The following is a 12,448-nucleotide window of genomic DNA, read 5'->3' on the forward strand; positions in this document are numbered from 1 at the left end:
AAAGAACTTCACTTCTGCATCCCTGCAAAAACATCCATTTACTTGACCTCTACAGGTCTTTACCAAGGATCCACTTTGAGCCACCGAAGGGACCAGTATATGGAATTTAAAACAAGCATGGCTCATTCCTTCAGAGAGCTCAAGTCTAGGAAGGACAGTAAGCCACACACTCAGGGAACCCCTAAGAGCCTCTCCAGCGAGGAAGAGAGGCAGCAAAAGTAACTAAACTTGGCCCGACAGAAATAAGGGCCCCTGGCCAGGGCGCAAGCCTTCCGGGCTCTGCCTCTGCCGCAGGCCTGGGTTGCTGGCTCTCAGGACTTGGTGGGCTCTGGCGAGTCCTGGGGTCTCTGTTAGGCCAAGGAGAAGAGGGATGGGGAGCAGGAGACACAAGAGAGAACTGAGAAAAGGCCGAGAAGAGGGGCAACCCTGGGCCACCCAGCCCACCCTTCCCTCACAGGTCGGCCTTGCCCTGCCCAGGCCTCTCTCCTGCTCTCCGTGCGGGGACTGGGCTCTCAGCCCCGCAAACCTGACTGAGGCTGGAGGAGCCTTAGCAGGGCAGCCCTGAAGCCCAGGCCGCCCTCCTCCACATCCCTGCTCGGCTCTCTGGGAAACAGAGCAGCAAAGCAGCCCTGATGACTCCAGAAAGTGAGACAAGTCTACAACCTCCCGCTTATCGGGGGAGGTAGAAAGAGGTGGGGGCCGGGCGTTGCTTTAGATTAAAGGCGACTTAAGAGACATAAGAATCAAATTAACACGTGGACCTTGAGTAGATCCTAATTTAAAGAAACTAGTGGTCAAGGCTAGACTGAGAACAATTGAGTGTATTGGACTGTGGATTGGGCATCGGACGCTATTAGGAAATTACTAATTGGTACGATAACAGCACTGTGGTTATACAGGAACATAGCCTATTTCCTGTAAAATGAAAGATGTAGAGGTGAAAAAAATGCAATGCATGTAATCTACCATAAACTACTTCAGCAAAGAAGAAACAGCAAATATGGCAAAATGTAAACAACGATTAAGTCTAGGTGGTGGATATATGGGTGTTCTCAATGGTTCTATTTTTTTTTTTTTTTTTTTGGCCGTACCACGTGGCACGCGGGATCTTAGTTCCCTGACCAAGGATCAAATCCGTGCCCCCTGCATTGGGAACATGGAGTCTTAACCACTGGACCACCAGGGAAGTCCCTCTCTCTACTTTTATAAGTTATATATTTGCCTCCGGTTGGTGGTAAGGGGTCAAAGGGACAGCACAGGCCAGAGCTGTAAACACTCGGTGAAGCCCGTCTGTCATCCACTGCGTCTCTGAGACACAGACTGAATTCTCCCCCGCACGACCTCCATCACCCCATCACCCATCTCTAGACTCGGACCCTGGAGAGCCGGCTCTCCCGCAGGCTGGTAGAAGCGGGTGATGGCTGGCTGGCTGAGTGATGGGAGAGGGATCTGTGAACCAGATACGCACAGGTGTCTGCCTCAAACACCTGCAGCTGCCCCTGGGCTAAGATTTATGTTCACTCTCTCCTGGCTCTGCCCACTTGCCAGCGAAACAAATATGTACCTTTACACACCACAGTGATCATTTGACTCCCCCACTCAATCCCCTGCAAGGAGTCCCTACTGTCTGTCTCCTCAGGTGGGAAGCCCTCTGCAGTGTGTCCTCCCTGCCCCCCAGCCCACACCCCAGATGCACTTGCTGTCAGCACCCAGTCTCATCTCCACCCCGGTGTGAAGAGTCCTGCAGCCTCCTTTCCGGTGGCGTGGCGCGCAGGGCTCCTGCTGGCTTACGTCCCCCACCCCCACCCCAGCAAATCGCTTAGCCCCACTAAGCCGGGGGTCCTCCCTGGAGCAGGCTGGCTACAGGCACAACTGCTGGGAACCATTGCCACTACTGGGCATGACCTGCGTGATGCACTTGGAGGAGCTCAGAGCTGACATTTAGAGGCCTGTGATGAACTTACTGGAGATTTGGGGTCTGCTCTCCTCCCCCTCTCCCAGGCCTCCTTCCCACCTCCCTCACAGCCCCCACTTCCAGGCAGGAGCCCCCCAGCTCCACATGGGGTGAAGTGTGGCGAGCAGGCCTCAGGGTAGACTGCAGGAGACGTGTGCTCAGGGGTAACTCAAACCCAGACACCTGCCCCTAAACTGGCAGCAGAAAGCTCCTGTGACCCCACCCTAAAATCCAGCATAGCACCCCACCCCCAACCCAAGCCTCCACCCCAGAGCCCCACTGGGCCAAGTCAGGGAGGGGAGGGGACATGGGGTCAGGAATGTCGGGCAGGACAGAGTGTGAGCAAGTGGCTACAGCAGGATTCTTTAAGGCCCAGGAGCTGCATGCAGCCTGGGTCCCTGGAGTCCCTCGGTGGGACCTTGGGGCTGATCCTGTCCTCAGGCAACCCACACACCACCCCCCTCTCTACTTCACCCCCTCCCCACTGCAGCCGCCACGCCCAACCTGGCCCAACCTCGAGGGCAGAGGCTGGTATTACTCCCCACACCCCTAGCACAACACTCTCAAACTCGTGATGTGAAGTGGGCTAGACCCCCCGGGGCACAGGGTCCCCGTTTCCACCACCTCCGCCACCAGAGAAATGTGCAGAGTTAGAGAGAGCCAGCAAGGTAAAAGATGTGCCTTGGGAATTCCCTTGTGGTCCAGGAGTAAGGACTCTGAGCTCTCACTGCTGAGGGCCCAGATTCAATCCGTGGTCAGGGAACGATCCCAAAAGCCACACAGCCACGCGGCGCGGCAGGAAAAAATAAATAAATAAAGATGTGCCTTCCCTTTGATCTCGGAATTCCACTTCTGGGAATCTATTCTGAGAGGATAACTGGACAAGTGTTCGGGCATGTATGGACTAGGATGTTCAGGGCAGATTGTTTGGAACAGCAAAAAATTTAGAGACCAGCTGAATGCCCAATACAAGAGTTGCTTAAATAAATGAAGGTACATCATACCAGGGGATGCTCTGTGGCCACAACAGTCGTAGGCTGGCACGCATGGGAAAATACAGGTTAATGTATTCCCCCCAGAAAGACAGGATACAAAGCCAGATGTGCAATGTGATACTGTTTTGTAAATCTTTATTTGTGTGCATAAAAGGCTAGAAAGCCCGTATAGAGGCTGTCAATATAATCACAGTGGTATTACAGATCATTTTTTATTTTAGTTTTTCAAGTTTTCTCCATGGAGCATATATTATTTTTTAATCAGGAAAAAAATACGTATGGGAATTTCCTGGTGGTCCAGTGCTTAGGACTCGGAGCTTTCAATACCGGGGCCTGGGTTCAATCCCTGGTCAGGGAACTAAGATCCCAAAAGTCACAGGGCGCGGCAAAAAAATTTTTTTCATTTAAAAAAGAAAGAAAGAAAAAAATATACATTTTCCTAAAAAACATGAGTTGTATGGATTGACCTAGTGGAGGCTGAGACCCTGCCTTGGGGCACAGGACAGGGCTAAGTCCAACATCTCATTCCAGTGAAATCACAATTAAGTGAAAGCCAAGGGCAGGTCTGAAATCTGCCAGTGGAATGTCGTCTGCACGGGAGGGGCAGCGCCCCCTCCTGAAATCACGTGAGTCTCAGGGACTTAAGGCACAAAGGGCCCTTAAAGACCATCTCTTCCAGCTCTCCGTTGTACAGACTAGAACAGGCTGGACTCTGTCTTGGTTATCACTGATTCCCCAGTGACTAGAACAGTGCCTGGCACATAGTAGGTGCTCATTACATGTTTGTTGAATGACTTAATGAAGTCTGATGAAGACTAAGAGATGGGCTCTCTGGACCAAGGGGCAGGCAGACCCAATAGCTAGGCTTCCTCACAGCCTGTCAGCCTGAGAGGGCCCTGAGAAGGGACCCCCCACCCCAGGTACATATTAGAAGCACTGCGGAGCTTTAAAAATCCAAACCTCAGATGCCCACCTCTAGAAATGTTACTACAGTTGGTCTGACATGGGACATGGGAGCTGGAATTTTTTTTTAAAGACCCACAGGGAGATTCTCGGGTGCAAACAGAGCACCTCAGAGGACAACCAGGCTGATAGAAACAGACTCTGAGAGGGAGGACCTTGCCAAAATCACCCATGCAGTTAGTGACAAAGCAGGTCCTGACCCTGGGGACCTGGGACTTCCTCCATATTTACCCCCACGTTTTCTGGCTCCTGACCTCCAATTACCACCCTCCTGGGGAAGCAGATCAGGCTGGAAGGTAGACACGGAATCCCAAGGTCACTTCTGACCCTACTCCCTGAGATCACCCAGCCCTGGGTGACACAGGTCCAGAGGCCCTGAGAGCCCCCAAATGGTTGCTCCAAGGCCCAGCCATGTGCAGGCGGAGGCAATCTGACAAATCTTGGGAGCTCGACTGCAAGACCCAGTTCACCTGCACTCCCCAGCTTATCCCAGTGGTCTGGGGGCCACCCCTCTGGGCACTCAAAAGAGACCTTCTAGGAACTGGACGTGAGATCCTGAGGGGCCTACCCTGCACGCAGGGCCGGTTTCCCACAGTCACTGGCCGGGAGCCATAGTAAATCCTTCACCTGAAGTGGCCCTAACCCGCTGCTGCAGCCCTGGCCTCTGCTGCCTCCCACCCGGAGTGAGGGACAAGGCAGCGTCCCCGGCCATGCTCTCCTCCCGAGAACAGGCGTGGGCCTGCTTTCCCTTCCCGGCTGAGGTCTCAACATGCTCCAGGATCCACTCCCCAGACCCCTCCCATCCTCCCAACCCAGAGTTAATGTACAATCTCCACTGGGAGCTGTAATTACGCAGGCAGCTCTAATTGGCCTCCTCCACTTGGCTCTGCAGAGCCTGGCTGGAATCTGAAGCTGCCCCAGACTCCCTCCTCCAACGATGCCCGCCCCCCTTTCCACTCCCCCAGCTGAGCCAGTCCCACCGTCCACCAAGGCTGCCCCTGTCCTCATCAAATTCATTTTCTCCAGCCCTTACTGGGCACCTCTTGGGCACCGAGCATTGCGATCGCCTGGGAACTCAGTCAAATCAGCCTCCAGGGTTCGCAGACATGGGCACCAACAGCCAGGATGAAGGCAAAGGGGACCAGAGCTGAGGATGGAGGCAGAAATGTTCTGGTGAGGCTGGAGCAGAGAGAGAATCACATAGAGCAATGCTTCGCTTTAAGGCTCCAAATCCCCTGGGGCGCAAAATGCAGATTCTCATTCAGCAGGACAGGCAGGGCTGTGAGATTCTGTATTTTCTAACCAGCTTCTCAGAGATGCTGATGCTGCTGAACCAAGGACTACACTTTGAGTAGCGATGCCTTAGGGTGTTTAGAAACCATTCCTTCACTGCGTGAAGTTCTAAGAAGGTGCCCAGCACAGTGCCTGAGTGGAGGAATGGGGTGATAATCCTGGCAAAGTGCCCAGTGTTAGAAGGCTCTACAGAGAAACCTTCAACTAATTGTAAAACAACACAACACCAGAGAGGAATGTGTATAAAGCAGTGCGAAGCACTGGGGAAAAGGGGTTAATTCTGCCGGGGTGGGGGAGGGGGGTTGGATCTCACAAAGGAGGGCCACTTTGTACCAGGTCTGAGAGGGTGGGTCAGATTTACTCAGGTGGAGACTGGCTGAAGGGCAGGGGCAACTGGAACAAAGGTAAAGAGACGGAGACAAGACCACAAGAGCACACCAGACCGCAAGAGCGTGGGGAAGGTTCCAGGAATCCCAATCCAGGTGGTGCACCTGGAGTGTCAGGGTCGTGAAGGGGGTGGTGAAAAAAAAAAATAGAAAGTTAAGTTGGGGCCAGCACATGCCAGTGCTAGAAGGCCAGGCTGGGAGGGTGGGAGTGCCGGGAGGGTGGGAGTGCCGGGAGGGAGGTTGGGTGTGCGTGTATCTGCGGAAGTTGGGAGCTCCAGGAGATGTTTGCACTGGGAACCGGCCCCTGGAGTAGAATGGCTCTGGGCGGTCACCAGGCCCTGCCTCAGAATCAAACTGGACTGGAGGAAGCAGCTTCCTGGGGCAGGAAGGGCCAGGGCGGGAGGGAGCTGTGCTAGGAAGCAATAGAGGGAATCCCTAGTGAGGGGATGAGGCCTGTGTGGATGGCCTTGGTTCTGTTAGATCCTCACAGGTGCTAAAAAAGCCCCCACAGGGCTTCCCTGGTGGCGCAGTGGTTGAGAGTCCGCCTGCCGATGCAGGGGAAACGGGTTCGTGCCCCGGTCTAGGAAGATCCCACATGCCGCGGAGCAGCTGGGCCCGTGAGCCATGGCCGCTGAGCCTGCGCGTGTGCTCCGCAACGGGAGAGGCCACAACAGTGAGAGGCCCGCGCATCGCAAAAAAAAACAAAAAAAAAGCCCCCACAGTGTGCTCAGCCCTGAGCCTGGCACTCAGAGCAACAGAGAAGATGGTCATTTCCCAAAAGCCCCCAGTACTGTTCAGACACCAGGCAGAGGGACACCATCTGCCCCTGCATCCCCCACGTCCCCACAGTCTCTGCTCCTTCCCTCAGCGCTATCAGACATGTTTACTATGTGCCAGGGATGCAGCTTACCCCATCCTCTGGTAAACTGAGCAAGACAAGTGAGATGTAGCCGGGAGGGAATGCAGGGCTGGGGAGTCCACATGTGAATGGGGAGGGGAATGAGAAGGCCTGGAGGGTGCTGAGATAAGGAGCGCAGGTATTCTGGAATTCCAAGTCAGCATCCATTCCCCGTTGGCTAAGCCAGACCTCCAACCCTCCCGATCTTTCCCACAGGACTAAAGCTAAACTCCCAACAAGACACCAAGGGAGCCAGGTGACTCCCACCTCCCCAGCTCAGGGCGAGCCAGCCCTGGCTTTAGAGTGCCAAGGCTGTCCTCCGAAGCCCCCAGGGAGAGGACACCTTGCAGCTGGTTGGCATCCAGATGAGGGTAGGGTCGGCAGAAGAGGGTGGGTTTACCCTAAAATAAAACGGCTGGGTGTGGTGGGGAAGATGAGACCATTTAACACAAGTCCCCAGACTGAAAATGTGACAAAGGTAACAGGCCCTGCCCTGAGGCTGGAGAGGTGGAGAAATCACTCTTACGTCCCATCCCCACCGACTCACTCAACTGCTCTCTGAAGATAAAACCCATTCGCTCTAATTCTTGCCCTGCCCTATGCCAGCTTCAGGCCTGGCTCTCTCCAGGGACTTGAATTGATTCCTTGCTTATCCAGACCCTGTGGGGTGGCAGCCAGAATTAATTAATGTTGGTAAAGTGCTCCAGAGATCCTGGGACCAGGGACCCAGAGGCGCCAGATGAGCTACTCAGGAAATTGACAGGGAGAGGCGGGGAGAAGGGGGCAGCCGGCAGGAACCTGGGACGCCTGTAAGGGGAGGGCTGCGAAGACACTCCTAGTGATGGGGGCGGGGGAGGGGGGGGCGCAGGGCAGAAGAGAGCTAGGAGGAAAAGGTGCGACCCTTCAAAGGTGCGACAGGTCTGTTACTAGAGGACTACGGGCTGAGCCTGCCCACCCCGCCACGGCTCCGCCCCACCCCAGAGCCGGTCACGTCCAGGCCCGGATGCCTTTCCCTAACTAACGCCCCAGCCACCCACCTGCCCCCTCACAGGGACCACCTGCAGAGGAAGTCTCGGCCTCCCCGCCCCTTCTGAAGAAGGGCGAGAGCGCCAGGGTGGAGGCTTCGCGAAGGGGGACGCCTCCTGACAACTCCGGCTGGGCACCCGACTTTACCTGGGCAAACATTTCACTTCCTTTCTCTGAAAGGAGGCGAGCCGTTCCCCCGCTCCTTAAAGCTGGGGACGTCCAGGTCTTCTGTCGGCGGGAGGCAGCAGGACGCACGCAACTAGCACCAGGGCCCACCGCGCCCCCCCGCCCCGAACTCGGCTCACTCACCCCAGAGTGCTGATGAAGCCATTGACTGAGCCCTCGGCGTACAGGGAGACGATGTCCCCGATGTGGAGGAAGCTGGACATCTCGCTCATGGCTGCGGCCCTCCGGGGAGCCTGGGCGGTGGGGGCGCCCAGGGGCGCGCGGCCAGGCTAGGTGCTGAGGGCGGAGATGACCGGGGAGGCCGAGAGGGGCGCGCCCCCACCTCGGAGCCTGGCGCTTGGCGCGGCCGGGGCGGGCTAGCAGCCCCCGGGGCGGAAGGCTGCGCGGCGCGGCCCGGGAGCCGGCGGTGGCGTCCGGGTGAGGAGGTGCCCGCGTCTCGGCTCACCCGCCGCCCGCCCGGCCCGGCCCGCGCGTACCTGCAGCGTAGCAGAGCAGGAAGTCTGGGGCCGCCACACACACATGTAAATCTCGCCCGGGAGGCGGAGAAGCCACACCCCGCCCCCACCCCGCACCCGGCCACGGCCCGCCCGCCGGCACCCACGTGTGCCGGCCCTCCTCCCGCGCCCCTAGCGCGTCCCGGCCCGGTCTCCCGGACGCCGAGCCGGCCTCCTGTCCCCAGCGATTCCGAGGGGTCCCGGGGCCCCAGCGGGCTCCCGGGACAGGTTTTCAGTTCCGGCGAGTCCCCAGCCAGACTCGCGGAACCGCCATCCCCAGGAGGCCCAGCCGTAGTTGGGGCTCTCCGCCCTCGAGGTTCCCCGAACTATCTACTCCTCGGCCCTCGGGTCGCCGAGAGCCGTGCAGCAGCCCGCGGAAGGGGGAGTCCAACGACCCCGCGGGCGCTACCTTGAGTCGCGCGCGGAGGAGGTGCCTCCGAGCGCCCAGGCCGCGGTCGCCTTGCGGCCACCGCGCCGTCTCCGCGCCCAGCTGAGAGCCGTCTCGCGCCGAGAGGCGCGCTCATTCCTTCGCAGCGCAAATCGGGATTCATTTTTCTCAACGCGAAAAGCCTTTTCATTGCACAACAGAAAGTGCTCGGGCTTGGAGGGGGAAATGAAGCAATGGGGTGGGTTTTGTTTTTTTCTCTCCGCATTCCTGTGTACAAAGAGATCCAACTTCCGAATCAGTTCAGCCGTTCCCTCTCCAGGAGTTGGCTCCAAAACTCCCGGCTTCTTCTTTCTTTTCTTTTAACGGGGGGAGGGGGGCAGGAGTGAAAACTACCTTCGCTAGTTAATTGCGCACCCGAGCGCCAATAAGCGCAAGGCCAGTGCCGGCCCCCTGTGAGTGACCCGCTGCGGTGTCGCCGCTGAGCTCTTGCTCACGAAGTCCTCCCTTCAAACGCACGTCCCCAGCTCGCCTACTTTCTGTTCTGTTCCCGGGTGCTTGGGTGTTTGCTTCCTAGTCCTTTACTTTTGCTTCTGGGATACAGTGCTCACTGCCACCGCCATTCGATCACGTTTACTCCCTTCCGACCCCACACCCCACCCCACCCTGACTTCCTGGGAAGGGGGAGGCTTGTCCCTGGGAGAAAGGGAGGAGGGGACTGAGGACTGAAGCAGGAAGGAGAAAGACCCGGGGAGGGGTGAGGCAGCGAAGAGCAGAGAGACAGCTGCTGACACGCAGGGGGAGTGAGAGAAGAGCCCCTGGGCCTGTGGCTTTTTCACAAAGACCCCTAGAATGTGGGAGAGGAGGACACCTCCGGGATTGCTGAATTCAGTGTCTTACACTCTTTTCACCAGGATCCACAGTAGCAAATAAGTTTTACATCAGACCAGTCGGCACCTTCATCTATATATAAGCAAAACAATAGTTTCACAAAACAATACTTATCCTTATGACCTGTGATTGCACTCTGATATTTTCTGTTCTGTTTGTGTTTTGGTTTGTTTTTTAATACTGATTGTGAACCACTAAATTGCTCTTTTAAATGTACCAAATGGGTTGCAAATTGCAGTTGGAAAAACCTCACCCAGGCCACTCTGCCAAAAAGAGATGAGCAAAGCCCAGCGAAGGATGAACCAGACCTCTAGGTCATACAGCCGGTTCATGGCAACTGGAGCCAGAAGCCCAGCCCTTGACCCCCAGCTCCTGACTTCAGCCCAGTACTCTCTCCACTGCCTTACACTGCACTGGAGCCTCAGCTGTCCATCCCTGGAGCCCAGCTGGGAAGGGCCAGCAACTGGAACAGCTTCACTTGCTCCCAGAAGTCAGGCCTCCACTGCATTTCCTGCGGACAGAAGGGAAATATATGCATTTGTTCCATAAGCATTTATCAAGGGCCTAGTATGTGTTGGTTTCTGCTGGGCACCAGGCTCTGATCAAGCCACCGGCCTCAGCCCAATTGACTTTCCCCTTCCCCAGACAGTGATGATGAAGAGAAATGTGCTGGAAACACTCCTCCAGTGGCTTCACTCTGCACACGTGCCTTCCTTGCCCCAGCCATATCCAGGGGTCCATGTCCTTCCTCTCCTAAGATTCAAACGGATGGGGACTTCCCTGGTGGCGCAGTGGTTAAGAATCCGCCTGCCAATGCAGGGGACACGGATTCAAGCCCTGGTCCGGGAAGATCCCACGTGCCGCGGAGCAACTAAACCTGTTTGCCACAACTACTGAGCCTGAGCTCTGGAGCCCGTGAGCCACAACTACTGAGCCCCCGTGCCACAACTACTGAAGCCCACGCACCTAGAGTCCGTGCTCCGCAACAAGAGAAGCCACCGCAATGAGAAGCCTGCGCACCACAACAAAGAGTAGCCCCAGCTCACCGCAAGTAGAGAAAGCCTAGGCGCAGCAAAGAAGACCCAACACAGCCAAAACTAATAATTAAAAAAAAAAGATTCAAATGGACGGTTCCATAACTCAGCCAAGGTCTTACAGCCAGGAAGTGGAGGTCAGGCCTATCTTGCCAAAAGCACATGCCGCTGGTTCTCCCTCCACCCCCAGATCGGGAGTGCTCTGAGCCTCTGTCCCTCCACCAACCAGAAGGACTCAGAGGAGGGGAACACAACTGTCATCCAACTGAGAAACCCTGGTAGGGATGCCCCTGGCAGCCTCCTACCACACACACTGCTTCTGTGTATTCCTCGGAACCACGACATCCATGCTGTGTTCCCAGAGGAGCCACCCCTGGGCTCTAGACCCCTGGTCACCTGCCTCTGCAAAACCAATTCCACTGTAAGCGCTTTTATGTATCTGGGTTCTGAGTTAGAGTTTGTTTAAAGAAAGGTTCAGTTGGTCAAAAAAATAATAATAAAATTTAAGAAACTGATGATACAGCTCCAGTGAGTTCACTGTCCTGCTCCCCTGCTTGAAACCTTCCTGCATTTTCTCATCACTCACAGGATCAAGCCTACAGGCCTTAGCTCAACACACCAGACCCTGTCTGTCCCCACCCCTCCCCACTCAGGCACCCTCGGCAGACACAAAGGTCACTCCTCAAGCACCGTGCTATGAACTGTGCAGGCTTTGACTCTCATAGGCCTGGGTTAGAGGCCCAGCTCTGCCATTTTTCCAGAGGCAATTCTCTCAGCCTCCATTTCCATCTGTTAAAGGCCCCTGTTTGCTTGTCTGTTAAATGGGGAGAATATTGTACCAACATGTGGGGGAAGTGGGATAAAGCCATCAGCACAGCATCCCCCAGTTAGGAAGAACTGAGTATGTTCAATCTCATTTCCCTAGGACCACGTCCAGTCCCACTTCTGTAGGTTCCTGGGGTTCCCTCCACCACCACCCTCTTTGTATTCCTATGGTCAGAATAAATTCTCCTTCCCTGATGTCCTGGAGCAGCAATCTTTTAAGTCTTATTATGAAATATTTTTAGAAATACTATTAAATTTAAAATAATATATCAAAAATATAGTGAGCACCCTGTACCTTTCCTCCAACTTTGTCAAATCTTAATATTTGGCAAAGTGGTTCCAATATATATATTTTTAAACTAAACCTTAAAAATTCAGTGAAAAAGTGAAAAAAAAGTGTTCCCCTGGTGGCGCAGTGGTTGAGAGTCCGCCTGCCCATGCAGGGGACACGGGTTCGTGCCCCGATCCGGGAAGATCCCACATGCCGCGGAGCAGCTGGGCCCGTGAGCCATGGCCGCTGAGCCTGCGCGTCTGGAGCCTGTGCTCTGCAACAGGAGAGACCACAACAGTGAAAGGCCCGCATACCGCAAAAAAAAAAAAAAAAAAAAAAGTGAAAAAAAATTCAGTTGAAGTTCCTTATGGATGCCTCCCAGCTACACTTCCCTCCAGGAAGAACCACTGTCCTGATTTATGCTTGTACCAGGTACAGATGTATCCATAAACAATGTACCCTATCACTCTTCAGGTTTTTTACCTTTTATATAAATAGTATCACCCCATGTGTATCCTTTGGTACTTGGAGCAGAGGTGTGACAGTCCACTTCCTGACCACATCACAATTTGTTTATCTATCTGGTCGGTGACCATGAAAGCCCTATCTAGGTTTTGGCTATTACAACTATGTTGCAGTGAACATTCTTGTCTCCTTGTGCAAACACATGAGTGTCTCTAGGGCAGAGTGTTTCAAACTATGGACTCAGATGTATTTGTGGGTCATGAAATCAAGTGAGTGGGTAAAGATCAGCATTTTTAAAAATTAATTAGTTAATTAAGTTTTGGCTGCATTGGGTCTTTTTTTTTTTTTTGGCTGCGTTGGGTCTTTGTTGCTGCGCCCAGGC

At 54.9% G+C, this 12,448-nt stretch overlaps 1 protein-coding gene across 4 annotated transcripts in view; it reads right to left on the reverse strand.

Annotated features, from left to right (window-relative positions):
• The window catches only part of ITPR3 (inositol 1,4,5-trisphosphate receptor type 3), a 66,725-nt gene extending 58,691 nt beyond the window's left edge, over positions 1-8,034 (reverse strand). For all 4 annotated transcript variants that reach the window (XR_016394647.1, XM_089918869.1, XM_022581624.3 and 1 more), the window contains exon 1: positions 7,825-8,034. Coding sequence is in view for 3 of the 4 variants with exons in the window: in XM_089918869.1 (XP_089774995.1) it covers positions 7,825-7,913 (89 nt within the window). In the remaining variant the exon portion in view is untranslated. The remainder of the gene's footprint in view (positions 1-7,824) is intronic.
• Positions 8,035-12,448: the final 4,414 nt, after the last annotated feature.

This window comes from Delphinapterus leucas, chromosome 10, assembly GCF_059928025.1.
Source record: "Delphinapterus leucas isolate spDelLeu-1000000601 "Yukka" chromosome 10, BTC_Dleu_Yukka2, whole genome shotgun sequence".
Lineage (NCBI taxonomy): Eukaryota > Metazoa > Chordata > Mammalia > Artiodactyla > Monodontidae > Delphinapterus > Delphinapterus leucas.